A 19,846-nucleotide genomic window follows, 5' to 3' on the forward strand; every position below is an offset into this window, starting at 1 on the left:
TGTGTTCAGGAGTCCACTATCGGGCAAGCCCTGAACAAGAATAGGAGGTATATTAAGGAGTAGCCACTACTCTTCATGAAAAATATTTCTGCCCATTTAAAGTATATTAAACACTACTTGGATGAGTCAGAAGACTACTGGAAGGGTGTTCTATGGACAGATGTGTCTAAAATATAATTTTTTGCCTTAAATGAGAAATGTTATATTTGGAGAAAACCAACCTCTGCATTGCAGCATAAGAACCTCATCCCAACCATGAAACACGGTGGTGGCAGTATTGTTGTTTGGGGCTGTTTTGCTGCCACTGAACTACAACGGCTTGCCATCATTTATAGAACTATGACTTCTGGATAAATGGTTGAAGCAGAAGAAATTTTGGAATGGCCGAGTCAAAGTCCAGACCTTAATCCCATCAAAATGTTGTAGCATTAACTGAAGTAGGGTGTTCATGCAAGAAAGTCCACCAACATCCACGAGTTGAAGCAGTTATGTCGGAGGAATGGGTTTAAAACTAGTCATTGTGTGAGAATGATCAACAATTAAGGTAAATGTTTGATTGAAGTCATTGCTGCTCAAGGGGGTCCCACCAGGTACTGAAAGCATAGGTTCCCATACTTTTTCAAACAAATACATTTAATGTTGGATCAATTTGATCAATAAATGAATGAAAAAGTATATCCTTTTATGTGGTGTTTGATTTATTGTGTTGCCCTTTATCTATTATTTAACTTAGATGAAGAACTGAACACATTTAAGGTGACATGCATGCTGAAATTCAGAAAATTTTAAAGGGTTCACAAACTTTCTGTCTCCATTGTAGTTTACTATTGAACCTCTTTAGTTAGCATATCAGTGTGATTTATATATCTAGGTATTTGGTGATTAAATATAAATATTTACTCCCACTCTTCCTCAGTAAATGTAATATTTAAGCCTGTTTCTAGTAGGCCTCAGCAACAATAGAGTATCATCATCATCTATTTATATAGCGCCAACATATTCTGTAGCGCTTTACAATTGGGGGTAAACACAGTAAACTAATAAACAAACTGGGTAAAACAGGCAAAGAGGTGAGAAGGCCCTGCTCGCAAGCTTACAATCTATGGGACAATGGGAGTTTGATACATGAGGTTAAGTCTACATTTTGCATTTCGGCCCAGCCAGACTGCAAAGGTAAAAGTGGCTGATAAGCTAGATGATCCTGTCATACAACAATGTTGGTCAGGGGTAGTTGTCTTGTGTGAAATTGTGTAACGGGTGGTAATAGGGTAATGTAATGAGGTTAAGAGGGTGGTTAAAGAAAATTATAAGCTTGTCTGAAGAGGTGGGTTTTCAGAGAACGCTTGAAAGTTTGAAGACCAGAGGAAAGTCTTATTGTGCGAGGGAGAGAATTCCATAGAGTGGGTGCAGCCCGAAAAAAGTCCTGTAACCGTGAATAGGAGGATGTAATGAAGGTGGACGCAGATCTTGTGCAGAACGGAGTTGGGAGATATTTTGAGACAAGAGAGGATATGTATGTTGGTGCAGCTTTGTTGATGGCCTTGTAGGTTAGTAAAAGTATTTTATATTGGATTCGGTAGAAAACAGGCAACCAGTGTAGAGACATACAGAGTGATTCAGCAGAGGAATAACGATTTGCAAGGAAAATCAATTTTTCAGCTGCATGCAAAATAGATTGTAGGGGTTTGAGTCTGTTTTAGGGAAGACCAGTAAGAAGGAAATTGTAATAGTCAATGCGGGAGATGATCAGTGCATGAATTAAGGTTTTTACAGTGTCTTGTGTGAGATATGTGCGAATTCTGGGAATGTTTTTTAGATGTATATAACATGATTTAGATATAGAGTCAATGTGGGGAACAAAGGATAGGTGTGAGTCGAGGATTACAGCTAGGCAGCGAGCTTGTGTGGTGGGATTTATGGTCATGTTATCAATAGAAATATCAGGTATGCTCTTGTTGGTGGGTGGAAATATTATTAACTCTGTTTTAGAAAGATTAAGTTTGAGTTGGCAAGAGGACATCCAAGATGAAATGGCAGAAAGACAGTCAGTTACACATGACAACACAGATGTCGAGAGATCAGGAGAGGACAGATAAATTTGGGTATCATCCGCATAGAGATGATACTGAAATTCAAAGGAACTTAATAGATTTCCAAGAGAAGTGGTATAGATAGAGAACAGGAGAGGACCTAGCACTGAGCCTTGCGGTACTCCAACTGCTAAAGGAAGCGGAGCAGAGGTGGCCCTAGAGAAAGTAACAGTGAAAGAGCGATTAGAAAGGTAGGATGAGAATCAGGATAGGACAGTGTCTTGGAGTATTAAAGTATTGGTGTTCTATTTAAAAAGAAATGGGTCTCATACACTTACAAGGTGCCAGACTTTGACTCTGAGGAAAATCTGATTTGATATATACTGTGCAGGAAGGGCAGTTTGTTATTATATATACTGTGGGGGATGTTTTCAAATTGTGTATTTTTCTGGGGATAAGGTTTGTCTTATGACCTATAATGTGGTGGAAACTGTGTTTAAATATTAGAATATCTATATATTGTGGGGGATGTGTATCTGATATATAACTATACTAAGGGGTTAGTATATATGTTTCCTTTTTCTTTACGATAGCAGCCATTATAATGGGTTAACTCCTTAATTGGTTGAGTAGATGCAGGAAAAGTAACGCACATGGAAGGTATATAAGGTAGTTTCCCCTTCTTTCTGGTGTCTTTGTTTCTGTCTTTTAGCTGAGAAAAGAGATTGTGGTGTTATAGTGTTTTGTTTGTTTATCTTTTGTTCCCTGAGCTCCGTAGGGTCCCTATAACGCTATCAGGGACAGGGGGTGGCACCCCTGTGAATTCCTCCTGCCTACCTAAGGGTAGCAGCAGTAGGGCATACAGTAATGCTACATGCATCCAAATGGCTAGGTGAGTACAGTCAAGAGCAGAGCTAATGCTCCCACCTTGATTCAAATAGCGGTGCCTCCATTTGCATCTCTGGAATTCCCGGCAAGGACTTATAGCAAGTGGTATTAAGAACTAACCCTGCTCTTTCACCTAAAGTAGGTTTTCATTTCATCCAAGAGATTAAACTTTCATATCTCTAGCTACAACCTTCTGATAGAAGGATAAACAGTTACATACTGTAGATCTTGTTCATCTTTCCAGAACAAACGAATTCAGAAAAACAGAGCAGCTGTTTGTTCTTCCTGGTGGTTCCTGTAAAGATATACTCCATCCAAACCTACTCTTGCCGTATGGATTAGAGATGCCATTGCAGCGACTTATAAGTGGAATGGATGTGAAATGCTCGAAATTTTAAAGACATATTATACAAAGGCGATGACAACCTCCTGGTCACGCAAAGCTCAGACTTCAATAGATGATATCTGCAAAGCAGCTGGATTGCCATCTGTTCACCAGACATTATTTTCTGGATGAAAAAGTGAAAAGCGAAAAATGAAATAAAAAGAATTAATACAACGCTCCTCGTTTTTGAGCAACTTAATAAATTACTAGACAACCATACACCAGTTACAAAATAAAAATACAAATAAATGTTAATATAGGAATACTCTCAGCATTGGAGGGTTCTTTCAGACACACCTGAAGATTCTTTCCAGATAGCACTTCTTTGTGTTCCATATCACATGTATTTCTTCCGGTTTGTCTGATCGAACCCTCTAGACTTGAAAGTATTCCTATATTAAGATTTATTTTTATTAGCTTGGGAGAAAAATACTTCAAGAAATGGGTCAATAAAGGTTCAGTTATACAGTGTAGTTGTTCTTAAGCCCTCCCTATTTGTTTATACTGCTTGGGTACATCCCATTGTAATGACTGCCATGGTGTATGAAAAGGAAATAAGAGAATTATATATACTGTTAATTTTATTTCCTTGAAATACTCCATGGCAGCCTAATATTCCTACCTGTATTTTTTGTTTATTTTTGTAGGGCAGCTAGGGAAGTTTCACAGAACGAAGGGGGTGCTACCTTTTAATTTCAAGGAAATTAAACGAACGCTGTCACGGGCACTAGGAGTCTTTACCCAGGAATCACCAGATGGTAGGCTTACCAGAGCAATGTAGATGGTAATAGGGTACTCTGGTAGCTGGGTGATCACGGAACATGAAATGATGGCCGATGAGATGCTCAGGAAAGTCTATGACTAGCAACACTGGTAATAATGAGGTAATAATACACAAGGAACTGTATGGACAAGGACACGTGAAGGTAGTCAGTGGTCTGCGATAGCAAGTTGTACCACTGCTATAGTGAGGAGGAATGTCCAACAGAAACAAGGAGGTGATGAGAGTCAGCGGTCTGCGGGTAGCAAGTTGTACCGCTGTCTGAGTGAAGGAATGGAATCCAAGTGGAGGTATCCAGGTAGTCAGTGGTCTGCGGTAGCAAGTTGTACCACTGCTATGTGAGAGGATAATGGAACAGATGATGCCGGAAACAGGGATCAGTGGTCTGACATCAGCAAGTTGTACCACTGAATATATATGTGAGGAGGTGCACGGGGGAAGACTGCAACACAGGATATACACAGGCACCTTATACACGATCCACAGTAATATGCACAATATAGATATATATATATATATAAATGACTGAGCAGGTCTGCAATCTAGAAAGTCTCTTGAAGTAGTCCAGCACAATGATAACACAGTCAATGATGGCAATAGACTCAGCGGATAGCAGACTCCAGAGAGAACCAAACACAGTCCAGCAAGATATGCAATACACAGCACAGTCAATGAGAAGTATGCATACCGTGGTTCAGCAGTAGCAGTCAGATGGGATTGCAGCGGTACCTGAGCGGCTGGAGGCCGACTGGATAGAAAGTCCCTGGACAGGTGAGGCAGAGGTCTAGCAGGTGCAGCGCACAGGTGAGTAGACCAACAGGGACACGAATCCACAGGAGTCAGCAACACGTGGAACTGGACTCATAGGAGACCCAGGAGAATGGAGATGATCCAGCAGAGGGTAGTAGATGAGATACAAATCCAATGCTGAGAGGAGGGTAGAGACCAGTGGATCAGCAGGAGATGGACGATAGCGCTGACCACAGCAGCAGGGCTCAGCGGCACACGGAGGTAACCAGTAGCAACCACAGGAACCAACAGCGATGGGAAACAGGAGTGCAGCGCAGGGCAGGAGCTGTTGATCACGAAGTGAAGCAGATGGTCATGAAAGCGGCAGTCTCGAGGAAGTCACAGCAAAGATGAGATGAGACTGTAGTGCACGGAGGCAGCGGGTAGTAATCAGCTGGCAGTCACGATGTTGAACACAGGCGAGTTGCAAGCAGGAGACTGTAGTGCACGGAGGCAGCAGCTAGTAGCCAGCTGGCAGTCACGATGATGAACACGGGCGAGTTGCAAGCAGGAGACTGTAGTGCACGGAGGCAGCGGATAGTAATCAGCTGGCAGTCACGATGATCAACACAGGCGAGTTGCAAGCAGGAGACTGTAGTGCACGGAGGCAGCGGATAGGAATCAGCAAACAGACTTGATGAGAAGCAGGTGAGTGAAGTAAAAGCTGGAGTGCACGGAGGCAGCGGATAGCAAAGAGTAAACAGTCACATTGATATAAAATAACGTTGAAGTGGTTTAGAAGACTGTAGTGCACGGAGGCAGCGGATAGGGATCAGCAAACAGTCCTGATGATACAGTTGATGGTAGAAGTGGATTAGAAGACTGTAGTGCACGGAGGCAGCGGATAGGAATCAGCAAACAGTCCTGATGATACAGTTGATGGTAGAAGTGGATTAGAAGACTGTAGTGCACGGAGGCAGCGGATAGGAATCAGCAAACAGTCCTGATGATACAGTTGATGGTAGAAGTGGTATGGGAACCACAGGAATAGAAGTGGTTTGGAAACCACAGGAATCAGCAGCGCTGAATACACGAGGAATACAGGAACACCTTCAGAGACTCATGAGGAATGAGACTCCAAGATCAGGCAACGTGGTGTTGACCACAGGTGCTTAATATAGGGAGGTTGCCTGATCTGCCAATTGAGTTAAAGGGGTATACACTGAAGTATAGAAAAGGGCTGCGCATGCGCAGACCCTCAGGATGGTGGACGACCACGGTTCCTAAATGTCCGGGAAGAGGCACTCACGGTCCGGTGAGTGACAAACGCTAAGTATAATTCTTTAAGCAGGATCTATAGCCAGGAAAACCCAGCCACGGGATGGCTGGTGTTTATTACGATCCTGCCCTCAACCCAATGGGTAGATATAATTTGTGCTCTAGCATTTCGGTCCATTTCATATGGATTTTCTTTTTCTTGGGGCTCCACTTTGTTTGTGTTACAGTTTATTTAGGCTCAATTTTTGGCTATTGTATTACTTGCCAGTCATTGTGGCTAGTTTAGTCCCTGGCCCGAATGTTTAATCCCAGTCCTCAATCCCTATCTCCAGTTCCTAATGTCTATTTCTAGCCCTTAAACCAAATTTGTCATTCATAATCTATAGCATACATCTAATCTGTATTCCAATGGGCATATATAATTTATGCCTCACCATTCAGACTTCAGATCGTTGTGCACCAGCCCATTTGGGCTACAGGTCATATTGACTCATTTGTCTACTAACATATATATATATATATATATATATATATATATATATATATATATATATATATATATATATATATATATATATATATATATATATATATATATATATATATATATATATCATGGTTGCCAACTCTCCCGGAACACTGGAAAATCTCCCGGACTCCCGGGAGAGTACTCTAAAATCCTGAATTTCGCGGCGGAGCGGTGATTGAAAACTGCGCATGCGCCGATGACGTCATCGGCGCGATGACGCGACGCGCGGCCTCTCCCCCAGAACACCCCGGCCATTGCGGAGCACGGAGCTCCCACGCACATGCCCTCTGGATAAAATATATACAGCTGGAGAGTGGAGACCAGTAAGTGAGGACTCGGAGCTCGGAGGCATATATAACAAAGCCAACAGGTAATTACCATCTAATACTGCTTTCCAACAAGACAGCTTGCAGAAAAATTTTGATTAATGTTTTATAGTGCTTCAAACTTACAGCTGAGTTACCTGGACCATATACAGAGGTGGCAGATAACTCAGTTGTAAGTTTGAAGCACTATAAAACATTAATCAATATTTTTCTGCAAGCTGTCTTGTTTGATGATTTATTTTAAATGAATTAATAATACTTTTTAATGGGGTAGGAATGCTTATTGTAGTTAGGGGGCCGAGAGGGATGAGAGGGGCCTTTATTATAGATAGAGGAGAGTGAGAGGGGCCTTTATTACAGAGAGGGGAGCCTTTATTACAGAGAGGGGGGGAGAGAGAGGGGCCTTTATTATAGATAGGGAAGAGAGGAGGGGGCCTTTATTATACAGAGGAGAGAGAGGGGCCTTTATTTCAGAGGGGGGGGAGACAGAGGGGCCTTAATTACAGAGGGGGGGTCTTTATTGCAGAGAGAGGGGGAGAGACATAAGGGGGGGCAGTTTTATTATAGACATGGGAGAATGATAAAGTGGGGAGAAAGTGAGAGACCTTAAGTACAGCAAAGAGAAACTGAGAGATTGGCTTTTATTACAGTGAAGGGAGAGCGAGCAGTGCCTTTATCACATAGGGAGGGGGCCTTTATTGCAGAAATCATAGAGAAAAATAGAGATTGGCCTTTATTACAGAGAGGGTCACGCCCAGTGGGCGGAGCTGGCCACGCCCAGTGGGCGGAGCTGGTCATGCCCAGTGGGCGGAGCTGGTCACGCCCACAATGGTTTTTACAATCTCCCTGAAATGAATTTTCAAAAGTTGGCAAGTATTTTATATATATATATATATATATATATATATATATATATATATATATATTACACACACTGCAAACATTTGGGCTCCAGTTTGGTTTGCCTCCATTCATATGGGCTCTAATTTTTCATGATTGTATTAGAGACTGGAGTTAGATGCTTGGTTTATGGCAGGTGAGCTTGTGTAGAATTTTGAGTTAGTGACAGGGCATAGGGAAGAGTGTTTAGGGATTATTATTGACATGAAATGTGCACAAATGTACTAGAGCCTGTATCCCAAATGTGTATTGTGGGACAATGTTCATTTCTAGCCGTCCATCATTTGCCTGTTAGAGATGGGCTAAAAACAATGGCTGCGAATACTGGCATCATGCAGCCGTTACCATTTTTCACCTAGTGCTATAGTGGTTGGACAGCTCTTTGAAAATATTATAAATATACTGTGTGTGTATGTGTGTGTGTGTGTATGTATATATATATCTCACATCATCACCATTTGTTTATATAGCGCCACTAACTCCGCAGCGCTGTACAGAGAACTCACTCACATCAGTCCCTGCCCCATTGGAGCGTACAGTCTAAATTCCCTAACACACACACACAGGCACAGAGACAGACAGACACAGACTAGGGTCAGTTTGCTAGCAGCCAATTAACCTACCAGTATGTTTTTGGAGTGTGGGAGGAAACCGGAGCACCCGGAGGAAACCCACGCAAACACGGGGATAACATACAAACTCCTCAGATACGGCCATGGTCGGGAATTGAACTCATGACCCCAGTGCTGTAAGACAGAAGTGCTAACCACTATGCCACCATGCTGCCCACAAATATATATATCTGTCTCTACAGAAAACTGTCCAGAATGTATAAGACGTATACCTTTTCTATGCTAGCTTCCGTATGGGGGCAGGTTAACAGAGTTTCCTAACAAGGAGTGATGTCATCCACAAGCACAAGTTATTAAGGTCCTTGGATAAGTCTCTAGCGTTTCCAGTTACCTTGCTTTTGGGTACCAGACCTTGGCTGTGAACTTAACTATTACTTCTTGGTTTCCTGTGTATCTGACCTGGCTTTGAACCCTGACCGCTACTTACTGTGACTGAGCAGATTAAATTCCCTGCGTTGTTCTAACAACACGGGGCGCGTATCATTACCGTTACTACAATAATAGATGCTCATTATTACCGTTAGTACAGTAATTTCTACTTTGATTTTTGTGAGCCGCTAGCAAAAATTTGCGTTAAAATTACCATACTGGACTTTAGCTGTGAACTCAATTGCTGCTTATTTGTCTCCTGTACACCTTACTTTGACTTTGAACTCTGACTATCGCCTTTACACCTGTGGATCGGATATTGGCTATGATGCTGACTGCTGACTTTGCGGTCCTTAGGTGCCGACTTTTCTGTGTCTTCTGTGTCTCAGCCTTTAAATGCAAATCTTAAATGCTTCTTATTTAGCATTTGTAAACCAGACTTCAGCCACGAACTTGTCTGCTAATATATTTTATTTTATACTGGACTTCTGCTTTAGTTTGTTCAGTGTTTATTACTCCTCTGCAATAAATTTGCTGCCTGTCGTTATCTAAGTGTCGAAGTTTAGCTGTAAATTTTTTCGCTATTTGTCTGGTTCCTGTGAATCCGGTTCTGCCATGTCTGCTGCTTCTGCATTATTATTAATGCATTGCATCTAGATGCTAATCTTTTGTTTGTTGCTGCATTATGTGGATATCAGGCTTCGGCCTTGCTCCATAGGTTGCACCAGTACCCACTATACATTATCAAAATTCCTGCATGGCTCATAGCTGTATGATAGCCACTGCTGTAGACCGCTGAACTGTAGTTGATACTCCTGTTAAAGTCTGCTCTTGCAATTTGTTTGTTAGAGGTATCACTGCCACTAGTGGGCCCACCCTCTGGTTAACTCTGTACATTGTAGCAGTGGACACAATACACTTCTGTCTAAACACTATCAGTGCTGAAATTTGTTACAGCTGGATTATATACAAGATATTATGAGGCAGTACCTCTCTGGTACAGAGAGGTGAAGTATAATGGAGAAGCAGGCTTGTGCAGTGTAATGTCAGTTGAGATTTAATAATACAACACTGGTGGATTGATGTATATATTTTGCATAACAAATTTTGACATTTGCAGCAAAAGGTATTATAATGTCTAGATAATTGCTTAAAGACAGAAATGTGCTTCCTGTGACAGTGAAGTTGGTTCTTAGTCAATTAATAGCTGTCTTCTCAAGAATATTTGTTCAGGCAAAAAGACGGCTGCCTCCAGTGGATACACTTTAATGAACTCATGAGTTCTATTCCCAACCATGGCTTTATCTGTGTGAAGTTTGTATGTTCTCCCCGTGTTTGCTTGAGTTTCCTCCGGGTACTCCGGTTTCCTCCCACACTCCAAAAACTTACTAGTGGATTAATTGACTGCTATCAAACTGACCCTAGTCTCTCTGTGTGTGTGTGTGTGTGTGTGTCTGTGTGTGTGTCTGTGTCTGTGTCTGTGTCTGTGTCTGTGTCTGTAAAGGGAATTTAAACTAAACTCCAATGGGCAGGGATTGATATGAGTTCTCTGTACACGGCTGCGGAATTAGTGGCGCAAATTAAATAGCTGATGATGATTGTATGTCTGCCTTTGTAAATAAAGCAGTTATTTAAAAAATTGATTGATAAAACCTAAGTTTGCCCTGTATTACTGTGTATCATTTTGTACACTTGGTTTCATCCATTGGCGTTTTGAGCCGTACAGCGAAGAGGGATTGTACAGATTAATAAAGGAGATCCCTGTATTTGCGTAATCCCCAGGGATGTAAAGTATATTGCAAGCACATGTTTCCTAAGTTAATTAACTTCCTTCTTGTTTAGAGTCATTTATAAAGCCACTGAACGGTCTGCCATGGAGGAGACCTCTTTGACTTTGAGAGTGGGATGTTTGGTAGGAGAACAAAGTGATTAAGAGGCTGGTGTTTGATAGGGAACTGACTAACGTGATGCTTCTATGGACCAGTAATGAAAATGCATGTTCCTCATTTACGATGCCAGTGACTTGAAAGGAAGACAAGCAATTCCAAATGAGTTGTCTGTAAATATCAGTTTGGGGCATAAACAGCCATTGCCATCAAGTAGCCAAGTAACAGAGTGATACTACTGTTGCCAAAATTCTTTCTAAGATACGTTATGTCAGCCTTTCCTTAATTTGGTAGTTGCCTGCATCGATATTGAAACTATATTAATAATTATTTATATAGCGTTTTCCCCCCAATACTCAAAGTGCTTTACATTGTTGCAGAGGGTGAGGAAGCCATCTTGGGCACACTCAGTTGTTATGTGGAATCATTCACATCAATCCCTATCTCATTGGAGCTTATATTCCTCATACACTTAGGTCCATTTGTGTCAGCAGCATATAAATTTACCAGTATGTGTCTGGACTGTATAGGAGGAAACTGGAGTACCCGAAGAAAACACATGCAAACACGGGGGTAGCCTGCAATCTCCACACAGAGCTAGGAATCGAAGTCTTGGCCCCAGTTCTGTGAGACAGCAATGGAAACCACTGTGCAACAGTGCTGCTTGATGGCGTTTAGTAGATAGACTAAAGAAAGTATCACCTCAGTTAGTATCAGAAGTCCCAGTGACAGACATGAGAGTGGCGTAGGAAAAGCGTTGTCGAAGGCTTGTGCTGTGCAAGTATGAGATGGGAAAAGTATACTGGCACAACTGTACAGCCAGCAAGAGACACATTCTCAAATAGTTTAATCTGTTATTGGCTGCTATGTGTTATATTTTAGAGCTACAAAATTGACCTTTTAAATGTAATGGTCGCTAATTTATACAGGTCAGTACATTTCTGTGCCGGATTTACAATCATTTTGATCTGTCATAAATAGATCAAGACCAAGATCAGCTGTGTCTCAAGGACTCTAAAGTGTTCTTTCCTATTCAGCACACAGTGGGGAGGAACATTTTTAGATGGCGTGCAGAACAGGTTTTGCAAATGGTAATGCTTATGTCAAAGTCAAGCAGAGGGGACGGGGCTTGCAAGTACTGGGGGGCAGAGTATGTGTATGCTAACGGTACAAGCACCTGTCTTTAATTTCTCTCCACAGGCAGGAAGAAGAGGAGGTATTAGAAAGGTTGTGCAGTGATCTAAGTGTTGAGAAAGAACTTCGTGCTGTGCTATTCTACAAGGAAGAGGGAAATAAAAGGTTTGGAAGAAAGCAGTACACAGCTGCAGCAGTTTTATATTCCAAGGTACAAGCAGCAGCCATTTGGGAACAGTGAAATCCCTTCTCTTCATTGTTATGCCATTTGATGCCAGACTGCATTGTGTAGCATTATTTAACAGTAAAAGTCAACCCATGTGTTTCATAGTCTTCTGTAGTGAAACGTGTGTTTAGCTATACAAACTATAGGTTTAGGGCATCTTTCTTATTTTACCGTATATATTAAAACAGAGTGATACAGGGATGTTTAATACAAATGTATTGCACCATTCACTGTCAACAGTTTGTAAATGCAGAGGGTGTTTACACATCATTATATCACTGGAGAATCATTTTACCAATCTTTTGTCTAATATGAAGAATATATATTTTTTCTTTTAGCTTAGTGCATTTAAGGGAATAATATTGCTTCTGCTTTTAGATATATGGATATAGCAAGTCACCAATGCATATAAAGTACCAATCTACAGGCCAATATATTTTACAGAGAGTACTGGTTTCCTTATCATTTACGAAAGGGGTATGTTGTTCCGTTTACTACTGTGTTCCTAATACTGATTGCATAATAATTGAAAAGTGAAAGCTGTGCTGACTGATATTTCAAATGAAACTACATGTTTTTAAAACATCACCCCAAACTCTTCTTAGGCTCCGCTTGGTTCCGTGAGAGTATAACTTGCTGCTGTGAGGTTCTATCTCAGGCATAGGCAATCTGCACCTCTCCAGCTGTTGTAGCTGTGCATGCTTTGCTGGCTAAGCTTAGACAGCTGTCCAACTCTACAAGCCCCAGCGTGGACACAATGCAGGAAGCTCTACTAATAGCGCTTTCCTACTGCCACCCTGGCAATATCCCGGGTATATGAACCCGGGATATTGCCGGAGGACAGAGGCTACCACGGAGAGAAATTCCCGGGTAGACCCTGTTCATACTGAACACAGGTCTGCCCGGTCTCCATGGCAACATCATAAGAGGAGCTCTCATTGGCTCCTCTTGTGATGTGTTTTTTTTTTTTTCAACTTTATAATTGTGTTTGAGACCCAGGTTGAAAAACCCGGGTCTCACCATTCATAGTACAGGCAAGCCTGGTCGGACCGGGAATTACCCCACCAAGGGGTAAATGTATCAAGCTGAGAGTTTTCCGGCGGGTTTGAAAAACCAATCAGATTCTAGCTATCATTTATTTAGTACATTGTACAAAATGACAGCTAGAATCTGATTGGTTGCTATAGGCAACATCTGCACTTTTCAAACTCGCCGGAAAACTCTCAGCTTGATACATTTACCCCCAAAAGTCCCGGGTCTAAATCCCGGGTTTTCAGACCCAGGATTTTTCACCAACATCATTCATACTGCGCCTAAACCCGGGTTTTTCATGCAGTATGAATGGGGTATATGTGAACATGTTTTATGGCTTCAATTCTCCATTTTAATGACCTGAATGAAAATTTATACCCCTGTTTGCTTGGGTGTGCAATGGCAGCAAGTAAAAATCTGATACTGAGCATTCATTATAGATGGTAATCAGACTTCAGCGTTTAACTGTACTTTGCAAACTTTTGGTGAGTCTACAAGTGTTTTTCCTGCAGGCTATCTCGCATGCCAGCCCTGGCACAGAGGAGATTGCAGTATGCTTTGCCAATCGATCAGCAGTTCTCTTTCACCTTGGCCATTACTCAGTAAGTATTGTTTACATCTCTCCTGTCATTCTGGAGGTTTGTTCCTGCACAAGATTTCAATGTAAATCATCATTTCGGTGAACCACATGCTGTAGATCTCAGTTTTTCTTAGCCCTGTCATTTTTCTTATTTCCTTTCACACACATGCTGTTGTGCTCTGTGATGTCTCCCTCATTCATCTGTCATTTCTCCAGCCGAGCCTTTCAGCGCTCTAACTATTTTTTAATTATGAAGACTTTCAGAAGTATATAAATAGCTTGTTCACAAGCTGCAGGTAGCATGGTAATTGAATTATTTTTCCAAGGAACTTTTCATCTTAAAGGTGCAGTTCCCATGACAAACTGAACAATTTAATAATCACTTAGCTACTTATCCTGCATGTTGTGCTTAATTATAGTCAATGTACAGTACAGTCCCACTTCCCAAATACATTAGCTACTAAATCTGATGCACTTTTGTGCAGTTTGACTTTTCAGGTGCCTATAATTTTGCACAAATATTGTGTCTCTCATTTTAAAAGAAGTTATTACATACATTTTTCTCTTTTGTGGAAGTACATTTTATAACTTTATTATTATCATATTACAAGAAGTAAGTGCTTTGATAGAACTTAATATATAAAGAGCTGTATGTATTGTTCCTACAACCCCATTGAGTGTATTTTTTATTGTTCTCTTTCTGTGATTTTGTAACTCTTGTGTCTGGTGATTTCATCTAATATATATGAAGGAAGAAGGAGAAGTGGCGGTATGGCATACCTCCGTATACACCACCACTTCAACTACTGTGTGTGTGTGCCTATATAGAGACAGAGAGAGAGAGAGTGTGGCAGCAAATTTGTGTGTTGAACCTTTACTCATAACTCAATTTACAAGGAACTGATGCACTTTATAATTACGAAGGTACTACCAAAAAAAGCTTCCTCTACGGTTTGTAGTTGACAGATGCTCTTTTATCCCTTAATTACTTGGTTGCTTTTATTTTTGTAGGGGGAAATAGTTTGTTTATGCTTTATAAAGACTTTTACAATAGTAGATTATACTGGGTTTGTCCTATCCAATCACATCAAACCTTGTTTGCAAAAAATATGTCAATAGTTAAGACTGCTGAGTTCTTACAGGGAGCACATGTGAGGTTCATCTGCCTTAAATAGAATGAACACTGCCTAATTCTCAGTGAAGAGGTGAAGCCACAGAAACTAGTATCAGAATGTGTCAAATTGTTATTTTCTTTCCCCATGGGTAATTCTCTATTAGGTATGCTTGGAGGACATTAATCGTGCACAAGAGCATGGATATCCTGAGCGACTAAAGAACAAAATCCTTCAGCGACAGGCAGAGTGTTTGCAAAAGCTAAAACAATCTGTCTCTTCCAACACTGTATCCTCTAGGACAGAAGGCGCTAGGCTGACTGAGGCCACAGGGGATCTCGCTAAATATTCTATGAGTTACAAACAACAGGAGCTGAAGTTGAACAGAAACCTGCAGATAACCAATGCTTCTACCTCTCTGACTCTAAAGTCTAGCAGTTCCCAAGGGCGCCACTTGGTGGCTTCTGAAGATATTGCGCAGGGTGATATTTTGATATGTGAAGAAGCTTATGTTAGTGTAATAATCCCTAATAGGAATCCATTGAGCGGGCAAAACACATGGGATGTTACGGTCAGCAACAGCGATCTTTACTGTCATCATTGCTTACAGAGGATCTTAGCTTCCCTACCCTGTCAGCACTGCAGTTTTGCCAGATATTGTAGTAGCAAATGCCTGGACGAGGCCTGGAATAATTATCATTATGTTGAGTGCTCATTGGGTGGCCTTCTACTTAGTTTAGGCATTTTCTGTCAAACTGCACTAAGGATAGTCCTGCTGACTGGCTACAGACAGGTTTCAGAAGTCTTAATTCAGTCATCAAACACCAGAGTTAAAACTCAGAGCTGTTCTTTGAATGATGCTTCTAAGGAGCAGTATTGCAGTGACTATAAATCTTTAGTTAATCTTCTGGCACACATTGAACAGCACAAAGAGGAGCGCAAGTTTCTCTATGCACTCACTAGCGCAGCATTATGTAAGAAACTATGCATTGATCAGCTGACCAGCAGGGAAGCATCGACATCTAGCGAAGACACTATGTCAATGGAAGGCCATACACGCCAAGACCAGTCCCAAGGATTGCAGTTAATTGGTTCAGCAATACTCCAACATATGCTTCAACTCCACTGTAACGCTCAGGCAGTGACTGCCATCTGTGAAGGTTATGAAGGTAATCCTTTTCTTTCGTTCACACAAAGGAGAATTTGCAGACTTTTCAAACTAAAATGACAACAAATGTATTGCTGTTTTACCATATTTGCTTGCTTAAAGTGTTACTATAAAATGTATTCTGTAGGATACAGTAAGGCCATAATAGACATAAATCACATTGTTCTCAATGTTTATAGAACATTCCATTACTTTGATTTTCCTACACCCATTATGTAATATCAAATACTTACTTGCAGTCATATGAAAGTAGTTTTTCCCCAGTTGTGGTGTCACATTAATACTTCTATGCCAGTTGCCCTGGGACTTGCACTGCTGTGTATGTGGGTCATGATGTCCATTGGTGTAACTGGGCCAAGCTAAAGCCCTGGGTGAATCACTGAAAGAGAAACCCACATCTTGCTGAGCAATTACTGATTCTTTTTCTGCGTGTAATGGCAAATGCATAGTACCCCTTCCCTTACAATAGCTGCACCCTCATGACAGCTTGCTTTACTTTTGTATTGTTGTGAGGATTGGGATTATACATAATGCTCTACATACATTTACATGCATTAAAATGGGTAAAACATGATTTTATTACAGGCACAAAGTATTAATATGAGCTAACAGCAATGGAGATGGGGAAAACGTGAAGTTTACCTGATTTGTAAATAAGACACTTTAAGCAAGGGCAGCCTCGATATATATATTATCATTATGATGTTAGCAGTGAGTTGTCTTTGTGGAATGCTGAAAACACTGAAGTCACATTCCACAAAACGTCAGGAGCAAGCAATACCATCAGCTCAAACAGGCATATGTATAGGTTGTTGAAGCAAGAAGACACAAACACGGTTATGCAGTTGTACTACATGGTGTGTTGCGCTATTTTTTGTTTGGTAGCTTGCTTTGTAACAGATATCTACTGACTGAATATTGAACATATGCCACAGGTGAAATTTACTTTCCATGTTTATAGAGTCTGCTACCTCGCTGGTGGAAAGTAACAAGTGTGTACGTCTTGCAACTGCACTGTTCCCAGTTCTGAGCCTTCTAAATCATTCATGTGACCCAAACACCACTGTGTCTTTCCAAGGCAGGTGTGCCATGGTTAAAGCTAGCAGACCAATCCAAAAAGGAGAGGAGGTGGTCCACTGTTATGGTATGCTTTACTGCTGTTTACTGTTGCTTTATGTCATGATGTCATCTCTTGATGTGAAAATATTTGCGAATTATGATCATGGTGTAATCCGTCATATTGCTTCATTTGTAATACCTTAATAGTTTAGCAAAGAACTAATTGGACTTCAGCAGTAATGGCCAGTGACTCCAAACAGTGTATCAAGACATATTTTTGTTTCACAAAACCTGGCACGAGAATTTGAGCATCGGGGAAACTGATAAATTAATGATATGCAGTGGATATTACTGTATATGTGCACTAGATCTGTTTTTTATTGTAAATTATAAACAAATCGTTTTAAACAAAATAGCTCTTATTTGTTTGTTCTAAAATATACTTCTATTTAAATGTAATTTTGGTCACAACAAAATGAATCCCGTGGCATCTACAGGTAGAGCACATTATAATGAGACACCTGGTGCCATCTGCAGCCTCCAGAGGTGCGGAGGACACTCTGGATTAAACCACAGTAACCTCGCCCACTCCTTTGTATGACCATGAAAGTAAAGCTATAAAGACCTTTCCTAAACAGTTTGGATACTGATACGTCTAGATATATAGTGTGCAATATGCTATTACTCAGGACCCTCACATGTGGTATCTGGTTCTTCTAGTGTGCTGTACATTAACTTTGTGGATAAACACGAGTCATATGATGGGAGACAGTCACATTAATTTTTGATGAACCCTAAATATTAGGTTAAAGTATAACTGGATAGCTAAAATGGTTATATGAAATCCCCATCTACATATAGAATGACCTGCTACAAGCTGAGTGAATGCACTGTGCGATAAGAATCACTAGGGAAGATGACCAAAGAGGGGAGATCACTGTAATCATGAGCGCAGTGTGTGATACAGTTTAGAGCTATATGTGTCGCCTGGACCACCTGCTTCCAACCACTGCTCTAGTTTCTCTATTTCTTCCAACTTAAACTTGTCTAACTCACATGGCACATTGTGAATACAAACACATGAGTGGACCTTATCTCATTCTGTATTGAGGACAAAGTTCCTTTGTGTTCCTTAAAATTGACTGATCTTGTTGTCTCAATGCTATGCTCCTAGCATTGAGACAACAGGATCAATCAATCTGCCCCACATTACTAGACATAACATGGGAGTTGCACCACCAGCTTCTAAATGATCACCTCCTATGGACAATTAGAAGCCAATGCCACATACACCAGACACATTATGTGGACACTAAGCAACTAATGGATCTCAGCATAATAGTATCCCTCATCCCACCAGTGTTACTCTTATATGCTTCATTTGCCAATGCAGGACTATACTGGTACAGCTCACAACAACCCGTGGCAGCCTGTACTTAAATGGCATGCACCTGAGATACTTTCCTTCTGCTGCTGTCACATATTGACCCGAGCCACAGGTAGAGTACCAGAGAGCCACATGCACGCCCGAGGTTAGACACAAAGGCCTACTTAGATCCTACTCCAATAAGCTGTGAGGCTTTTCTCCCTCCTTATGGGAAGAAGCATACATTATACATTCATTTGTAATTAGTGCATATATGCTGTTCCACATTATAAACAGGTTTGTTTAGTTAGTGTACATAAAAAAAATTACTGCTACAATTTATGCAAAAATGTATGAGTGGAATACTATTCTAAAGTCAAGGCCGGAACTACATTGGGAGCAAGGCGGGAGCCACTTCTGAGCCAAGGCAGGTGTTGGACTGAGCATGCTCAAAAGAGGCCCCCATCCTGCTTTTTTGAGAGAGTCATCATTGGGCCTTTATCCAAAGATTGCTATTGGGCATGGCAATGCCCTGTTACACCCCTTTCTAAAATATAATTTTATGGTTGGTGAAAAAAGAGAATTTGATTTATTACTTTACAAAGCTAAACTCACTTGCAACTTATTTTTCTTTTTTATGTTTCCTAAACATTTTTATATTCTACTAGGACCACACAAATTGCGAATGGACTTTGAGGAAAGACATAAGTTACTAAAGGATCAGTATTTCTTTGTGTGCCAGTGCGAAGCTTGTACACAAGAGCAGGGATCCAAAGATAAAACCTCCTGTGATTTCTGTTGCCCAAAGTGCCAGGCTGCACTAGAGGTGATATATCTTTCTATTTATAGAGGAGTTGTGTGGAATTTAAGGTAGAGTGATGTATGATATATATGATACAAGGTTCTTGTTTTTTTTCTTCTAAGGGTGAAGATGAACTTAACTGTGTCATTGGGTCCTGTGGTCATTCCTTGAGAAAAGATCAAGCTGTGCTCCGGTTGCAGAATCTTCAGCATGTTGTTCATTTAGCTCGAGAGCAGCTACAGGACAGTAACTCAGGTGACAGCTCATTTTACATTACAGCACATATTGGCATTAATTGGGTGAAAAAGTAAGTGCCATATCTTATATTGTTGACTGGGACTAATGGAGATTTAACTTAGTATAATTTTAAAAACATCATGTGGGTTTATGGTCAGTTAAAACTTTATTTACCTATAATGTAGTTCAGAAGCCTCAGTGCTAGAATTCTCATATGCAGCATGGAAGTGATCAAGAGATAATGATACAGACAGTTGGAATAACAAATGATACAGGATGTTGAATAACGATGGCCAGAAGCAGGAGGGATTTGAGACCAGGACACAGTGCAAAATGCAATCCATGTGAAGAATATACTTAGTTCATGCTGACTTGACTGGGTTAGTTCTGCACAACA

The 19,846-nt window shown here is 40.8% G+C and overlaps 1 protein-coding gene across 2 annotated transcripts in view; it reads left to right on the top strand.

The window, feature by feature from the left end:
- Nucleotides 1–19,846, top strand: part of SMYD4 (SET and MYND domain containing 4) — a 36,451-nt gene that overhangs the window by 15,732 nt on the left and 873 nt on the right. Inside the window, exons 3-8 of one of the 2 annotated variants that reach the window (XM_075196692.1) lie at nt 11,934–12,078; nt 13,638–13,727; nt 14,984–15,986; nt 16,947–17,129; nt 19,079–19,236; nt 19,335–19,467. In XM_075196692.1, the coding sequence (XP_075052793.1) occupies nt 11,934–12,078; nt 13,638–13,727; nt 14,984–15,986; nt 16,947–17,129; nt 19,079–19,236; nt 19,335–19,467 (1,712 nt within the window). The remainder of the gene's footprint in view (nt 1–11,933; nt 12,079–13,637; nt 13,728–14,983; nt 15,987–16,946; nt 17,130–19,078; nt 19,237–19,334; nt 19,468–19,846) is intronic. The other variant, XM_075196693.1, reaches the window with a different exon arrangement.

This window comes from Mixophyes fleayi, chromosome 2, assembly GCF_038048845.1.
Source record: "Mixophyes fleayi isolate aMixFle1 chromosome 2, aMixFle1.hap1, whole genome shotgun sequence".
Taxonomy (NCBI): domain Eukaryota; kingdom Metazoa; phylum Chordata; class Amphibia; order Anura; family Limnodynastidae; genus Mixophyes; species Mixophyes fleayi.